General features: G+C 37.9%; 1 protein-coding gene across 6 annotated transcripts in view; it reads left to right on the top strand.

Annotated features, from left to right (window-relative positions):
- AGFG1 (ArfGAP with FG repeats 1) overlaps window positions 1-17,502 on the top strand; it is a 91,525-nt gene that overhangs the window by 24,365 nt on the left and 49,658 nt on the right. For all 6 annotated transcript variants that reach the window (XM_004385822.1, XM_012558225.2, XM_023740092.1 and 3 more), the window contains exon 2: window positions 5,479-5,572. In XM_004385822.1, the coding sequence (XP_004385879.1) occupies window positions 5,479-5,572 (94 nt within the window). The remainder of the gene's footprint in view (window positions 1-5,478; window positions 5,573-17,502) is intronic.

The raw sequence follows: 17,502 nt of genomic DNA, 5'->3' as shown, positions 1-17,502 counted from the left end.
TTTGGTATGATGTGTTTTCATTCTCGTTTGATTCTAGGAATTTTTTGATTCCGTCTCTGATTTCTTCTGTTACCCAGTGGTTTGTAAGCAGGGCGTTATTCAGTTTCCATGTAATTGATTTTTCTTCCTTGCTCTTTCTGTTGTTAGTTTCTACCTTGATGTCTTTGTGGTCAGAGAAGATACTTTGTATTAGCTCAGCATTTTGGATCTTGCTGAGGATTGCTCTCTGGCCTAAGATGTGGTCTATCCTGGAGGATGTTCTGTGTGCATTGGAAAAGAATGGGTACTTTGCAGCTGTAGGGTGAAGTGTTCTGTGTATGTCTGTGAGGTCAAGTTGGCTGATTGTGCCCTTTACGTCTTCTGTATCTTTGCTAAGTTTCTTTTTAGGTGTTCTGTCCTTTACCGAGAGTGGTGTGTTGAAGTCTCCTACTATTATTGTGGAACTGTCCATTTCTCTTTTCAGTGCTGTTAGAGTTTGTTTTATGTATTTTGGAGCCATGTCATAGGGTGTGTAGATGTTTATTATGGTTATGTCTTCATGATGGATCGTCCACTTAATCATTATATAGTGTTTTCCTTTGTCTTTTACGGTGGATTTTCTTTTAATGTCTGTTTTATCTGAGGTTAGTATTGCCACTCTGGCTGTTTTTTGGTAGTGTTTGCTTGATGTATTGTTTTCCAGTCTTTGATTTTCAATGATTTCATGTGTTTGTTTCTAAGGTGTGTGTCTTGTAGACAGCATATTGATGGATCCTGTTTTTGTGTCCATTCTGTCGCTCTCCATCTCTTTATGGGTGCATTGAGGCCATTTATATTCAGTGTAATTATTGATAGGTGTGAGTTTATTGCTGTCATTTTGTAGTGCTACTTTTTGTGGTGCTGACATTTTCTTTCTTCCTCTTACTCTCCTGTGCTGAATTCCTTTTGTTTGTGGATATTTTTTTCATTTGTTTTTGTAGATTTTGTTTTTAGTGAGACTTTTTACGTTTTTCCTCTTTATTTTTATGAATAAGTTTGTTAACTTTCTTTGTGGTTACCGTGAAATTTACCCATATCTTTCTAAGTTTGAAGCTGTCTGTTATTACTTGGTATCACCATGCCTTCCTGTCCATTTGGAAGTTCTATACCCACACCATTTATTCCCTCTTTTATCGTTCTGATGTTGTCATTTACAGATTAACTGCTCTGATTCTCTGTTGTATTTCTTTTGGTTTTGGATAGTCCTTGAGAGTTCATTTCCTAGGTTGGTATCTGGTTGGTATGATCCTGTGTCCTGGATTCAGCCTGTGAGCTGAAGTTGTTTGTTCTCAGATCGAAGGACTCCCTTTACTAATTCTTGTAAGTTTTGTTTTGTTTTTAGATAATCTCTTAATTTCTGTTTATCTGGAAATGTCCTAATTTCACCATCATGTTTAAATGAGAGTTTGGCTGGCAATTTTTTTTCTTTCAAGGTTTTATATATGTCATCCCATTTGCCTTCTTGTCTGCAGGGTTTCTGGTGAATAATCTGAGGTTAGTCTCATTGTTTCTCCTCAGTATGTGACTTTTTGTTTTTCTCAAGCTGTTCTCAGGATTCTGTTTGTCTTTGGTTTTGGCGAATTTGATTATGATATGCCTTGGTGATTTCCTTTTGGGGTCTATCCTATATGGGGTTCATTGATCTTCTTGGATGGTCAACTTTTCATCTTTCATGATTTGGGGAAGTTTTCTATCAACAGTTCTTCAGTGATCTTCTCTGTGTTTTCTGTTTTCTCCCTCTGTTCTGGAACTCGGATCACTTGCAGATTTTTGCTTTTGATTGTATCCCACATATTTCTCAGGGTCTCTTCATTTTTCTTCGTGCTTTTTTCTGATTTTTCTTTAAACAGAGTTGTATCCAAGTGTTTGTCCTCAGTTTTGCTGATCCTGTTTTCTGCCGTTTGAAACCTGTTCCTCAGCCTTTCTGTGACACTGTCCATTTCTGAAATCTTGTTGTTTATCTTTTGGATTTCTAACTGTTGTTTTTGTATGATTTCTAGCTGTAAATTTATTTTGGCATTTCGTTCCTGCATTATTTTCCTGAATTCTTCCATTTTTTTGTCTGTATTTTCCGTGAATTTGTCTGCCTTTTCCATGAATTTATCTATTTTTTCCTCATTTTTGTCTGTTTTTTGCTTCAACTCTTGGATAGCTCTAAATATTAGAGATTTGAATTGCCTATCAGGTAGTTCTAGTGGCTTTTCTTCTACTGGAAAGTCATGTGGTGTTTTATTTTGGACGCCTACTGGAACCATCCTGCCCTGTTTTTGTAAATGTTTTGATATTGTTTGCTGTCTTCAGGCATTCAGTAGTTATGTTTCTCGTTTGTTGATTGTAGATTTGTTTATTTTGTCCTGTTTTTTTGTTTTTTGTTTTTTGGCTATGTCTGAGCAGGCAGGCTGTGTGTTCTTTGTTGTTTGCTCGTCTGTGGGTACGATACTTTTTGCCTCCTTCTCCAGTTGGCAGGGTCAGTCACTCAGATATGGGCAGGGCAGGTCTAGCTGAAGAGGAGTTGCTGGGGTGGGTTGTTTGTGGCACTTACTACGGCCACCAGGGTGGGCTGGTAATCAGTGCAAGGTAGGTTCTGGTAGGCCGTGCCTGGGCTAGTTGGTGGTATGATATTAACTGCATGGTGCAGGTAGGCAGGATGCAAGGAGGAGATTGTGATGTGTTGCGCTAAGATGGGTATGGGAGAGAGGAGAGAGAGGAATAGGAGCCAAAAACATAGAAACAAACAAAAAAGAGTGCTAGGGGAGCTTGCCTTTGGGGTGGAGAGATAAGAGTCTATGAAATGGAGAAAAACAAAAAGGAGAAGAAGAAAAAAGGAAGGAAAAGAAAAAAATGAATAAATAAAAGTTAGAAAAAAGAACAGCAAAGCTCCCAGGGATCCCACTGGTGCGGCTGCAAGGTCTGGGGAAGTTGCTCCCAGGCCGTGAAGTACAGTCTGGCTAGAAGGTGTAGAGGTGTCACTCAGTGCCAGGTATTCAGGGGACAGGAAGAGAAAGAAAGTATAAAGAGACGAGAAACTGAGTAATGAAGAAGACAAAATGGAAAAGGAGAGAAAAGAAAACAAAACAAATAAAAAAAAAAAATAGAGAACAAGAAAAACCCCCCAAAAAAGAGAACAAAAAAAAACAAAAAAACAAAATAAAATTCCCTTAGGGATCCCGCCACGCAGTACTACCTGGCTAGAATGGGCTCCCAATTTGAGAAAAGAAAATGAAAACAAACAAACAGTTTAAAACAAACAAAAAAGCCCCAAGATCCCAGCAGCATGGCAGCACGGGCTGGGAAGTGGTCTCAGATTTGAGTGACATTTCACAGCCTTTTAGGAAGAAGCAAAGATGGCACACGGAGCCAGGTGTTTGAGAGAAAGCATGGGGCGGTGGTGAGAGGTAAGGAAGAAATCTAAAGGAGCAGAAAAAAGCAACACCAGCAGCCAATAAATGGCACTTAGGGAGCCGGCCAGTGCGGGTAGGTGGAATCCAAGCAACACAGGGTTGAAGTTGATGCTTCCTGGCCAAGAGACTGTGGCCGCAGGAAGCAGAGGAGGCCGAGTGGGGTGAAGAAGGGTGGGAGGTGGGAAAGCGTATATTGCTGGTTACCGGTTGTTTTGTCTCCTGCTGGAAGCTCCGTGAAATTGCTTTCTCGTACCCCCGTTTGCTGGTCTCTCATAGGAGTCCAAGATGGCAGAACCATGCTACATTAGCTGATAGGGGACATCTGCATGTATCTCTCCTCGCCCTCTGTTCTCTGTCAGTTTCTTATTCCATTTGGTGCTTGGCTGAGTTCTTTATCTCTTCATTTGATGCTTACGGATTCAGGATTGCCGTTTTCTCTGTTTGGCTTAGTTTTTTGGATCTTTGCTGTAGAGAGACAACGTGGTGCTTCTGCCTATAGCCCCATGTTGCCTGGAAGAAAGTTTGAAGTTTTTAAGTTTGAAAGTTTCACTGGGATAAAATTGCTTTGTTTTTAACTCCTCTTGTTAAATCTTTGTTTCCATATTTTATAACTTACCAGGAGCTAGAAGGAAAATAATTTATTAACTTAAAATTTAAAGCAAAAACAAAACAAAAGACAAGTTAAACTTTCTCCACCTCAAAATGTGAAACAGCAGATAAAATATAAATTGATTTAGTTTTGAGCACCATCTGAAAGATTTTTCCATCCGTCTCTGACAAGTGAAAAAAAGGAAGAAGGGAAAGAAGAAGCAAGATACGAAAGTTTAGAAGCTCTTGATAATTCCAGTTTTGGTGTTTTGATGGAAACTTATGAATTTTTAGATTGTTACATACCCATATGTAATTATTCAAAAATATTTTCAGAGCAATATTTTAGAAAATTTTGGTTCATTTATTTTAGATTGACATTAAATCTCATTTAATTACCACGGATGATTGCATGATGACTGTAAGAAATTACATAAAAATACTGTTAATCTGCCTTAGAACCTGCATTCCAAATGTGACCTTTACCAGAGGACATGACTCCAAAATAATTTTATGGAATTTGGCATTGGTTATTTGTTACTTTGCACAGATTATTTAAACTTATTCTTTTTAGGTAACAAAACATTTGCCATTTTAACATTTTTTTACTTGTACTGAATTTCATTCTTGTGGATGGCATAGGTCACTTTGTGATAGTTGGACAAAGAGTATGTAGTTCTTACTTTCCCTCTGTGTGTTTCTGTTCACCTTTTCATGTGCATGATAAAGCTTCATCAGGAAATTCGGAGATTAAAATCGTTTTAAGGCCATCCATACAAGAAAGGCTTCAGGGTTGTAAGGGGCCTTAAAAGTGAATCATGTATCCACCTGTTTCTTGAATCCCTTCTCAATATCCGTAAAGTTTCTTCTTGAACACTTACTGCCTCCTGAGGTGATTGAAAATGTTTATTATAAATCCTTGCTTGAATTAATAGAGAGGTGGCACTTTACCGATAGCTTGTTTCCTTGGTTTAATTTTCATGGTTTTCTGAATTAGCCTCAAACTTACTTAAAGGTGGTACATATTTGTTAAGAATATTTATGTAGCTCCAAACTTAACACATTGTTGTCTCTTTCTTAGGAAATATGAAAATATTTTTAGTAATTACTTCTTGAACTCTTTACCGTAGAGCATTTCACATATGTACTCTTCTTCCATCAGAAACTCAGTAAAATAATATTTGTATTTCCTAGAAACTCAAGTGTTACAGGTACCATGGGTTTCTAACTAGGTAGTTACCTGAACTTATTTTCAGATATATTTCCTAGTTTGAGTTTGGTTTCTAACCAAGACTTATCTATTGTGAGGATTAATATTTTGAATAATTTTAAAATACTTTTTAGTTCATGGAATGGAAACACTGTTCCAAGTTTAAATGTGCTAATTAAAAAATGTCTTGAATTATTAGCTGCGTAATTTTAAAACTTACAGTATATAATAGTAAATTAAAAAAAAAATTTTATCTTTTAGGCGAGGGTTAAATCCACCACACAGGGTGAAATCCATCTCCATGACAACATTCACACAACAGGAAATTGAATTTCTGCAAAAACATGGAAATGAAGTAAGTGTTTTTACAATTTTCAACTTTTTTTTGTTGGCGGTCATTTTAATAAGATTTAAGTTGTTTGGTTAGAATGGTGAATTTTACTGTAAAAAAGTTTATATTCTATATTCTGGAGTTAATATCTACTATATGCTTTACCTTAACATGAGGTAAAATGTGTATTTAAAATTCATCTGTGTTGAATGTAAAAGGTGTTTTGGGAGAACATCTAGGTAATGGAGTAACTGTACTCTTTGCTTTATAAGACCAGAAAAATATAAAAAAGGAAGAGAATTAGCTTTGTGGTACTGTATTAAACATCTTTTAAGCTGTTATGTGAACAGCTTTCACTGGAGTTACCCTCCTTCTTTCCTCTATGCTAAATTTTAAACTTTGGGTACGTATGTGATATTTAATGTTTAGAAGGTGTTCGTTAGGGTTAGTAGTTCCGTGGTTCTGCATGAGGCTAGTTAGAACCAGGTAAGAGTAAAGATTTGGAGGGGAGCATTTTCCTTCTACTCTGCTTTAATGGGCTTTCAGTTACATGTTTTAAGTTGTATGTTTTGCTGTGAGTAAGAGTAGTGATTTCATTTATTTTATCATTTAAATTTATGATACCATGTTAGTTTCCATGGTGTTTGTCAGTTGTATATGTGAGAGAAGCTTTAACAACTAAAACCTTGTGTAAATAAATCCTGGCTGTTTCCCTTATCCTTCACAGGCAAGCCTTGACTCTTGATTGATATACTCTTATCTTTTAGGGCAGCTCACATTAGTTTTCACAGCCATTGGAGCTTCCTAGTGGTGCAAAGAAAGGACACCCAAACGCACTTAGATCTGTTTTCCGCTCTTAACAATGCAGAATTGTAAGGTGTGTGCATTGTCTGTGTTGGTATATGTGTGTTTTTGCTTCCTTAACTTCTGCTGTATCTGTTTTAAAGCCATGATCATATTCATGGTATTTCAGAACGCTTAAATAAATGGAGGTGAAAAGGCTTGGCTCTCTTTAATGCATCCATAATCTGTCCCTTAGTCCTGTCATCCTAGTGTCCATGCATCAGAGAAGTGCATCCCAGAAGTACTAGTATGCCAGGATCCTTTAGCATTAAAGAAAAAGAGACACGTAAAATACTCTTACATTTCCTAAAGAGTAAGTATTTTAAAGAAAAAAAAAAAAGAGGATTGATTACTTAGGTCTTATCTTTGTAATTAATGAATAATCCATGGGATGATACTTCTAGACCATGTGAATATCCTAGATTCTGTAGTCCTTCACCCAGTGAAAGTGAGAGGTGCTTCAGTGATCCTTGTCTGAATCAGTTACTATGGTGATATTTATAAAATCTAACATTTCAAATAGTGAATTCAAAGCAGTTAAAAAAACTTAAAACATTAGAAATGAAATACAGTTGCCACTGTAATAATATGTAAAATCTATTGTATGTAAGTATGTATATGTATATAGCATAATGTAAAAATACAGAACTTTTGAAAGTGTAACAGGTAAAAATAACCTGTGGTTTTTTCTTTCTGCAATGCAGTAGATCATCTTGCACACTCACTTTGGAGACCACAGTTGTTCATTACTGGTTCTCGTATTTAAGTGTGTGTGAGAGTCACTTAAAGTACTTGTTTAATGTTCATTTTTACTCTTCCGTAGATCAGGAGTAAGACCCAAAATTGTGTGTTTAATAAGCATTCTTAGGTGATTTTGATGTAGATAGTCTGTGTACTGCGTTTGGTGGTGGGACTTCTGAGGTTATACAATCTGTGAAAAGTAGTAAATTGTTTTTTTGAGTGATTCCCCCAAGCTGAATTGCCGTCAAATCGATTCTGACTCATAGTGACCTTATAGGAGAAAGTAAAACTGCCCCATAGGGTTTCCAAGGTTGTAATCTTTATGGAAACAGACTGCCACGTCTTTGTCCTGTAGAGCAGCTGGTGGGTTTGAACCACCGACCTTGTGGTTAGCAGCTGAGCACTTCACCACTGTGCCACCAGGGTTCCTTTTTGAGTGATAGACGTTATTATTTCATAGGAAAGTCTTATCACTTCCTGGAAAGGAAATATTACCCCAGTTGGAGTATCCTGGTTGTATATCTTTAATATCATCCTTAATAGACATAAAAGAAGTTATCAAAAACCAAACCAAACCCAGTTCTGACTCATAGTGACCCTATAGGATGGAGTAGAGCTATCCCATGGTGCTTCCAAGGAGCGGCTGGTGGATTCGAACTGTTGACCTTTTGGTTAGCAGCTGAGCTCTTAACCATTGCACTACCAGGGCTCCTAAAAGAAGTTAAGTGTTAAGATTTTATTAGTTTCAATCTCTCTTTTACCCTCAGAAGATATATGCAAGCATTTTGCAGTCTGCCTCTCTTTCCAGCAATTTGATAGTAGTATCTTCAGCTTAACTTGCCTATTTGTGATGCCCATGTGTTTTTGGTTCTAAAGTGTAAATTCAAGGCTATGACATATTTTTTAATAAATGATTTAGAGGAGTGAGCACACTTCAAGGTCTCCATATTTTGCCAGTGACTATTTTGAGTAGTCAGAATCCAAACTGACGTGGGTACAATGAAGGAAAACCTCAGGGTAGCTGAGAGGGTAAAATCTGGCAGAAGGTTTTTAATGAGAGTAAGTATAGAGTAATATGATGTTTACTGATTAAATACAACTTGATCTATTCGTTTAAAATTTGGGATTAATCTCTTTAAACTATTTGTATAAAATTTGGGGGTTAGCCTAGCACTACAAACTCAAAGTTATTTTCTTAGACTGTTGGCTGAGTATGCAGAGTTTTGGAAATCAGAGTGGAGTCAGAAATAAAATAAGGAATATTATCCTGTTCTTTGAAATATAATGACAGTAGATAAAGCCAGAGTAGCAAATCTGGAAAGGTGACTGTCCATTGGAGAAGTAAGTACACCTACTCCTCACTTACCGACTCTCTTGTTATCTGACATTTTGCATTTATGACAATAGTAAAACATCTACCATCCACCTATTTTGTGCATTAATGATGTATGTCCGGCAGTAATGAATGCTGAGGTGCGAGGCGAGAGTAATGCTGGCTGTGATGGTTAAGGTTATGTGTCAACTTGGCTGGGCCATGATTCTTAGTAATTTGACAATTCTGTAGTGATGTAATTTGACAGTTACCTCATGATGTAATTTGTCAGTTATGTAATAATGTAGTCATCCTCCATTTTTGCATAATGCTGATTTTCACATAATGACCTGGTCTTTGGAGCCTAACCATGTCAATAAATGAGGAGTGGGTATAAAAGCATGTAAACGTGTTAGTAGATAAGGCTAGGTAGAGATTGGTCTCAGAATACTAATACTGAAGGCACATTTTTAAAGGCTGTAAAGTCAAAGTAAATTTAGATTATATAAAAGGAAATTTTTGATTTTAGAGAACTCATTATATCAAGAATTTGAAAGAAAATGTAACATTAGAAATGAGTGGAACAAATTAATGAATCTTCTTAAATCCTACAAGGAGGCATGCAATTTGATAGACATTTACTGAGCACTCACCATGAAAGTCACTGGGCTAGATGCTATGGATGCAGTTACAGATGTGTCACATGGCTTAGCCAGCAAAGAGCTCATAGTCTAGTGGGCCGGACAGATGCGTAACAAATAATCATAACAGGTATTGGAAAATTAATGATCAGAGTAAGAAGATTTAGAAGTAATACAGAATACAAACTTAGTCTGTCGGTGGATAGGAAGGAATTGAGAAAGTCTGACAGAAGGAGGTAAAACAGCTGCTGGTTTCAGAAGTGACTAGGACTTAACCTGGCAGGGAAGATATAGCTCTGCTAGAGAATATATATCAACTTTTTAAATGACTGTTAAGGAAGACAAACATACCTCCTTTTAGCGTTCTAGGGACATCTTAGAACCAAAATATTGGACTAGATATACTTTGATTCTTTGCGGTATTAGTTGCTGTGTTCCTGAAAACTTAAGAGATGTAGAGAGGGTGAGGATTGATATTAGGAAGTACAGAAGGGTTGGTATAACTTCATTTGTAACAAAAACTTCATGTTCTTTGAGTACAGCAAGTATTAATCAGTTTATCTTTCTAAGCATTTAATTTTTAAGTGTAGCATACCTAGAGAAAAGGACACAGATCTTAATTTCCATTTCAAAATATGTTGCCATATTTTGAGTGTCATCTTTCAAAAACAGTGGTTTGGAAAGGAGCACATTCAATCACATATAAATATTGGATAAACAAGGCACTGTCATACATCTTGTGCATGAATGATTTCATATCTGAAGACACGTATTTTAGAAATTGAAAGTTTAGAAAGTATATTCGGCTTTAGCAGTAGTCTTGGATTGCTCCCCTACCCTCAGGGTTGACTTTTGGTGTTCAGGGAGCATGTTTGGTTGTCACAGTTGGAGGGCGTTTCTGGCTGATGTTAAATGGTTTGCAGTGTGTCGAACTCTTTCCATAAAGAAGAATTAATTTGCATGCTGGATGCTTTGAATGTTTGTCCAAACATTTATATGTGGGAAAAACCTGTTTACAATCATTTGTGTGTATAACTTAATTCTGTTTTACATGCTTGCCTTACGGTTGTGAATATCCTATTGCCAAAGCAAGTCATGCTGCCAAGTCCAAAGTTAGAGTGAGAGGGGGACAGCCAGGTTACAGGGCAAAGGGCATGGATACAGGGAAGCCATTAATTGAGACCATCAATGCAGTTAGCTTTTACCACATGTATATATCTAGGGAAGATTTCATTTTCTGTTTAGAACTTTATCAAGAATTATTCATTGTTTCGGAAAATCACAAAAACAATGGCAACATCATTCATGGTATTTTAGTCATCAATAAAATATATTGATGTGGTAAGCAAATATTATTATTACTATTAATAAATATGTATCAAGGACATACTTAATATTTACTTGCAGAGTATGTCATTAGTTTCTATAGAAATGGTTTACAGATTACTTGAATATTACCTTAGTATTCACAGACTCCTACAATGTATTTGGTGGAGCAGATATGTGTATTATTAGGTTCTAGAAGATAGTATGCCTAATGTTAGTAAAATATTGTACAGGGAAGCACTTTGTATTTATTTTTTGCTAAAATGGTTTTTGACATTTTTCCAAAAGTAAAATACTTTACAAAATATTTTCAAATATTTCTTGTAATGTTTTCTTTTGTGTCAAAAAGTTACATAAAAATGTAGTGGTTTTCTCTGTATGTCCTTTTTTGTGATAGTGTGATAAGTCATGATCCTCTCATTAAAGGAATTTCACTATTGAGTTAGTTTTTAATTATCAAGGCTAATGGAAGGAGTGCTGGTGAACAGTTCTCTAGATAATTCAATAGAAAAGAAAATGTAGAAATAATTTTATTTTCAAACGTTAGTTTTTCTTTTCTAGTAACAGATTAACCTTCCTTATTATGTTTTCGGACTGAGAATAAAAAGTACTTCTGATAAGCCACAGGCATACAGTCTACATGTAGAGATAAAATCATCCATTGACTGACAGTGCTTGATTATCTGTATGCTTGATTATTGGTGTCCCTGAGTGGGTCAGATGGTTAACTACTCGACTGTTAGCTGAAAGGTTGACAATTTGAACCCACCCAGAAGTGCCTCGGAAGACAGGCCTGGTGATCTGCTTCTGAAAGGTCACAGTCTGAAAACCACATGGAGCAGTTCTACTGTGCACATATGGGATGGCCATGAGTTGGAATCGACCTGATGGCAACTAACAACAGCAATATCTTGCTAGACTATTAAAAAAATATATAGAATAGACCCATTATATACTTTTCCTCTGTTAACATTCATGGTTGACTCATTCTTCATTCTTGAAGCAGATATTTACTAATCACTTCCTGTCTACCAGGAACTGTCCTTGAGTGCTAGTGATATGAAGATATGAAAAAAACAGACATTATTTCCTACCTTTATGTAAAACTTACAGTCTGTTGGAGGAGAGAGATATAACAAAAATTATCAACATATTTTTTTCAATTCCACTTCTGTATAAGAGTTTTTGGAGTTGCAAATATTTAGGAGTGTGGATACACAGTGATTGTTCCTACAGTTATAACTATGTTTTAAATAGGCTTTACTTTATGAGACAGCTATTCAGGCTTTTGGGGCAGGTACATTGCACCTTTGGGAAAGATTGGAGCTATTTGTATAACCAGAAACAAGCACTGCCACGAATAAAAACCCTTTTGTTTCTAAAATTTTGTTTTTAGTTTCCAGATTCACATGTTGTCACAGTTGTGCTGGAATATCCAGGTATCATTTTATTTGATGTATTAAGCTCAGTCTGTTATGAGATTAAACAGGACCCTATTGGTTATTTCCTAAACCATCCTGTGCTATAAACTAGAATAAGTGATGGTCATTCTCAGTACAGAATAGTGGACTTCTACAAGTGTAAGGATAGTATTAGATCTTATGGAGAATTATCAGTTCAAAGTTAATGAATGAGCTTTTTGAATTCATCTTGATCCAGTGCCAGAAAGTATCATGTATTTTCAAAGTTTTGTATTCGTTTGTTTTAAGCTTTTTTAAAGACTAAATAATCTAACCCAAACTGCCATTAGGTAGGGAAGTTAAAAAATCTGGAAGGGGCTTATTAAATATTTCTCGAAGTGCAGTGGTCTTGTACAAAAAGGATCAGATTTGGGCTCAGCAGGTTGAGAACCTGGGTCAAGGAAGGTGCCTCTGAGCCTCAATTTGTACAGCTGTAAAATAATAATAATAATACCTGTTTGGAAAGGCCAGTATGCTTTGAACTGAGTCAACCAGTGGAAGTTGGCAGTGCGTTTCTCGTCAAATAACATAGATATTCAAGTGTTTATTGAATCTAAATCTAAGATAGTAGAAGTTATGGGAGGGGATTATAAATATTTATTTATTATATACTGGACGCTGTTTCAGAGCATATATAGCCTCCTGGAGAACAATGCCCCAACCCTGCAAGGTAGTGCCACCTAGCTAGCATCGTAATTGTGTCTTTAGAAGGTCAGTCCGTTGTTCTATCATGCCAGCTGCTTCAGGATGATGGGTAACATGGTAAGATCAGTGAATTCTATGAGCATGAACCCATTGCTGTACTTCATTTGCTGTGAACTAAGTCTCTTGATCTGAGGTGATGCTATGTGGGATACCTCGATGATGGGTAAGGCATTCTGTAAGTCCACGGATGGTAATTTTGGCGGAAGCATTGGGTGCAGGTAAGGCAAATCTATATCCAGAGTAAGTGTCTGTTCCAATAAGAACAATACACTGCCCTTTCCATGATGGAAGAGGTCCAGTGTAATCTTCTTGCCACCAGGTTGCTGGCTGATTGCCCCTAGGAATAGTGCCATATTGGGAACTCAGTGTTGGTCTGGAAGCAAAAATGGGTGGTAAGGTGGGTCCTGGGGACATTCACTGATGTCTTGTAAGGTATCTGCCTCAGGCAATGCCCCAGGCAACACCCCAGGTGCCGCCCCACGGGATACCTCAGACAAAAACTCTTCAGGCACAGCTGGGTTAATCTCCATCAGATAGGGGTGGAAGGGATAATGATTTTACTTGGGAGGGTAGTTTAGCAGACAAAGATGGAGTAATCTCTTCAGATGGGAATAAGATGGCTGCTTCTGTTGGCAGGGGAGTGATTCAGTGGAATTTAGGGGCTCAGTGTCCCCAGCTTCCTGATTATCTGCCCATATGTCCCCATCTCAAGTTTCAGGATCCCATTTCTTCCCAGTCAGCGCCCTCTCTTTAACTTCAGACACTGTTTGAAGTTGGGAGTTCAGTTGGCATTGTAATTCAGCCACTCTTAGGATAAAACTCTGCACTTGGTTTTTGGCAGTATCAGCTCTGTTACTATAAGAAATAAGGCTTTCTTTCAGGGCACAAGTGGCAACTTTCAGGCCTTTTATGTGGCGCTTGAGCTGTGAGTATGAAGCCCTAAGCTCATCCCTTTCTGTCACCACTTTGTCTAGCAAAAGCAGGACCGACCAGCCAGCTTCCTTATACTTCTCATCCTGACAAAATTGTAGAAAAGTATCAAACATGCAGTCATCCAGAACCTTGTCTCTCACAAATATTTGATCCATTGGTGGTGTTTTATGTATTTCTATCGCCACCTCACACCACGGATTAGCAGTGCCCTCTTTACTACTCGAGGCAGAGTCATCAACGTCTTTAAGGTTAGCCAGACTTGAGAACCACTGTCGGTACCAGATGTTTTAGGCTGGGTTCTCTAGAGCAAAACCAGTGATATGTGTATATGTATAAATATATACACAAAGAGTTTTATCTCAAGGAAATGTCTCATGCAGTTGTGGAGGCTGGCAAGTCCCAAATCCATGGGTCAAGCATCAGGCTGGAGGCTTCTTCTGACATGTGGTTGCATGGGCTGACGAACCCAAAATTGGCAGGTCAGATGGCAGGCTGCTGGCTTATGGGGCTGCAGGAGCTGGCAGATCCTAAAATCTGCAGCTCAGATTGCAGACTGCTGGCTTACGTCCCAAGAACCAGAGGTCAGAGAAAGATGAATAAGATGCAGGATTGAGCGAGGGTGAACTTTGCCAGAACATCCGTGTATATTGGATGCGGGCCACACCCCCAAGGAAACACCCCTTTCAGCTGATAGGCTGCTCACAACAGATCACATCATGGATGGTGATTACATCATATCTGCCAGACCACTGAGAATCATGGCCTAGCCAAGTTGACACATAATCTTAACCATCACACTTTCTCTTCTCTCTCTCTCTTCCCCTCCCCTCTCTCTTCCCAATAGATGTGTTGTCTTAAAAAAAAAAAAAAAACTTACGCGACTGTAATTAAAAATATAAATTTTTGTTCCTCTTTAAACTTTTTATTATGGAGATGTCCTTATTTCTACACAAGGAGACAGAATAACAACAAACTGCTGTCAACCTGTGGCCCCATCCCTTTACTATTATGAAGAAAATCCAAGACATACAATTTCATCTGTAAATTCACCAACTCACGTTATCGCCAAAAAATGAAGACTTTAAAAAAAGTATAACCACAGTACCATTTTTACCCCTACAAAAATGAACAATTAATTAGTCTTAGTCAGTGTTCACATTTTCTTTTGTCTCATAAATTTCTTTTTTCCTAGACCTTAATAGTCTGCTTGAATTAGAATTCAAGTAAAGGCCATATATTATGAGTGCCTTATATGGGTTTTAAAATTCTGTACAGCTGATAAAGGCTGGGTGGATCACAGTCAGATCTGCAGAGGCCTGGATTGGACATGGCACTTTTTTGGGCCTGTATTGCTTTGTCTGTGGGAGAGAGTCAGGCAGAGATTCATGTCAGGAAAATGGGGGCCCCAGACTAGGTAACTACTCTAGGGCTAAGAAGCCTGTATGTATCCTGGGGGCCCTGCCTACTTGCCTCCTTAGGGAACATAGCAGCTCAGGTGATTTTCAGGATCTTGCAGATAAACTTAGGCATCACAGGGACCACCTGGTACATACCTAAATTGTAGTCCTTTATCCCAAGAATTTGGTATTTGCCCTCAGTTCCTGAGAGAGAATCTCTTAAAAAAAAAAAAAAAACAACCCTTGGAATTTAAGTGTGTTGAGTAAGGGCTCCAGACCATACCTAACTAATGGGTTATGCTGGTGAAGTGAAGAGGTGACTCTGGGGTGGAGGCTAGTCAGGCCAGAAAGACCCACCACATCATAGTCTGTGGTCACCTCATGATATTGACTGACCTGGGCAGAGAGGGGCTGCACTTTGCATCACATAGTGAGAACCTCCCTCTAATAAAAGCTCTGGACACTGAAGTTCCTTGAGCTTTCTGGTTGGTGAAAAACATCTGTTCTCAGGAGGGTGGCATGCCCCTTTTAGATCATGGATGCTTCACGATGGAAACCGTCTCAGACTTCACCCTGTGTCTCTTTATGCTGATCCTACTTTATATGCTTTATGATAAAGCTGTAACTGTAAGTATAGCACTTCTCCATGAGTTCTAGCAAATTATTGAACGCAAGGGAGTAGTGGGAGCCAGCAGATCAGAAGTGAGGGGATGTAATGGGAAAACCTTGAACTTGTAGGCATCAGGTCAGAAGTGTAGGTGCCATGGAACTCCCAAGCTTGTGGCTGGCGTCTGAAGTCTCAGGCCCATTTGGCAGTTTGGAGGACTGTTTCCTTTACATCGTGAGCTCTGATCCAACTCTGGGTATTTAGGGTCAGAGGAAAAGTGGCTACATGGGCAGCTAGTGTCAGAACTGAACAGAAGTCAAAAGTGAATGTTTTGATTTATGTTGATTATTATTCTCATAGTGTAAGGTAAAAGTGGATTTAATATTTGGTTATATTTCAGTTTATCCACTTAGCTGGTGAGAACAGACTTCTAAACAAGCTCTGGACTCTTAGGTTTCTGAGGAATTGATGATGACATTGAGGATTTGTTGGTTCTGTTTCATGAATTGAAGCTGTTTGCACCAGCAAGGTCAGCTTTAGGAGGGAGTAGTCAAAGGCCAAGCCCAGCAGGAACTTCTTGGATATTTGGGTGATACCTTTTGTCAGTCTCATAGAGCATGGATTCCACCACTTCTCCAAGGATGATCCCTTAGTGGCCTGTGATGCTAGGGTCCTTCTGAGGATGGGGTGGCTGTGAGCAAACATCTGGTAGCAGAACTTGTCCTGCTTCACGCACTTCATGGTATTATCTAACACCAGCATGTTGCTGGTCTTCCTTCAGGTGAGCAGGATCTCCGGTACTGTGGGTGTGGTAGTACATCAGCTCTCTTCCTGCTGGGGACCTGGTTAGGCCATGTGCTACATTGTCTCTCAAAACCCACTCTCACGGATGGCCGCAGCAATACTTTGGTCCCAGGCAGAGGCTGCTCAGCACCACAGCACAGTGACCAGATCTTCTTCATCCCCTAACATTTTGTTATCAAAAATTCAAATATATGTAAAAGTTGAAAAATTCTTCAGATACAATAAACATTTTGCTATATTTGCTTTAGTAATATCTATCCATTCATCAGTCTATCTTATATTTCTTGCATTTCAAAGTAAGTTACAAACATTAGTTCACTTTACCCCTAAATACTTTAGCTAATCTGTCATTAACTAGAGTTCAATATTCACTTTTTTTTTTTAAGGTATAATTTACATACAGTGAAATGCACAAATCTTAAGTGTGTACTATTGGGTTAGTTTTGACAGATGCATCCACGTTGGTAACCCAAAGCCCTGTTAAGATGTAGAACATGACTGTCACCTCAGAAAGTTCCTTGACATCCCTTTCTAGTCAGTCCCTGGTCCCAGAGGCAACCACTGTTACTTCTTTTATTGTTCATATAAATAAAATAGTAAGGAATATACTCTTCTATGTAAAGCTTCTTTTGAGATTTATACATATGGATGCACGTAGCTTGTTCTTTTTTATTACTGAGTGCTGTTGTAGTATATGAATATCTCAGAATTTGTCCATTCTCCATTGTCAGATATATGTTTAGTGAATATTTTTTTTCTGCTTTGTTGGTTTTCTATTCAGTTTCTTATTGGTGTTTTTTTACAAGTAGGTTTTAGGTTTGATGAAGTCTGGTTTATCAGTTTTTAATTTTATGGTTATTGCTTTATCTGTCCTTCCTTAAGAAATCTCTGCCTATTCCCAAATCATGAAACTAATTTCATATTTTATTTTAGGAACTTCAGAATATTAGCTTTTGTATTTACATCTATGGTAATTTTTATGTATGATGTAATAGGGGTTGAGGTTCATGTTTTTCCTTGAATATAAACAGCTGTTCCAGTTCCATTTATTGAAAACACTTTCTTTTCCTCAGTGGATACAAGTATGGGTCTGTTTCTTGGCTCTTTATCCAGTTCCATTTTACTTATTTGTCAGTCCTTATGCTAGTACCACACTGTCTTGATTACTCTCGTTTTATAGTTAAG

This window comes from Trichechus manatus, unplaced genomic scaffold (genome assembly GCF_000243295.1).
Source record: "Trichechus manatus latirostris isolate Lorelei unplaced genomic scaffold, TriManLat1.0 scaffold00147, whole genome shotgun sequence".
In the NCBI taxonomy this organism is placed as follows: domain Eukaryota; kingdom Metazoa; phylum Chordata; class Mammalia; order Sirenia; family Trichechidae; genus Trichechus; species Trichechus manatus.
The sequence above is the reverse complement of the archived record's forward strand: the minus strand, read 5'-3'. Positions and strand labels throughout refer to the sequence as shown.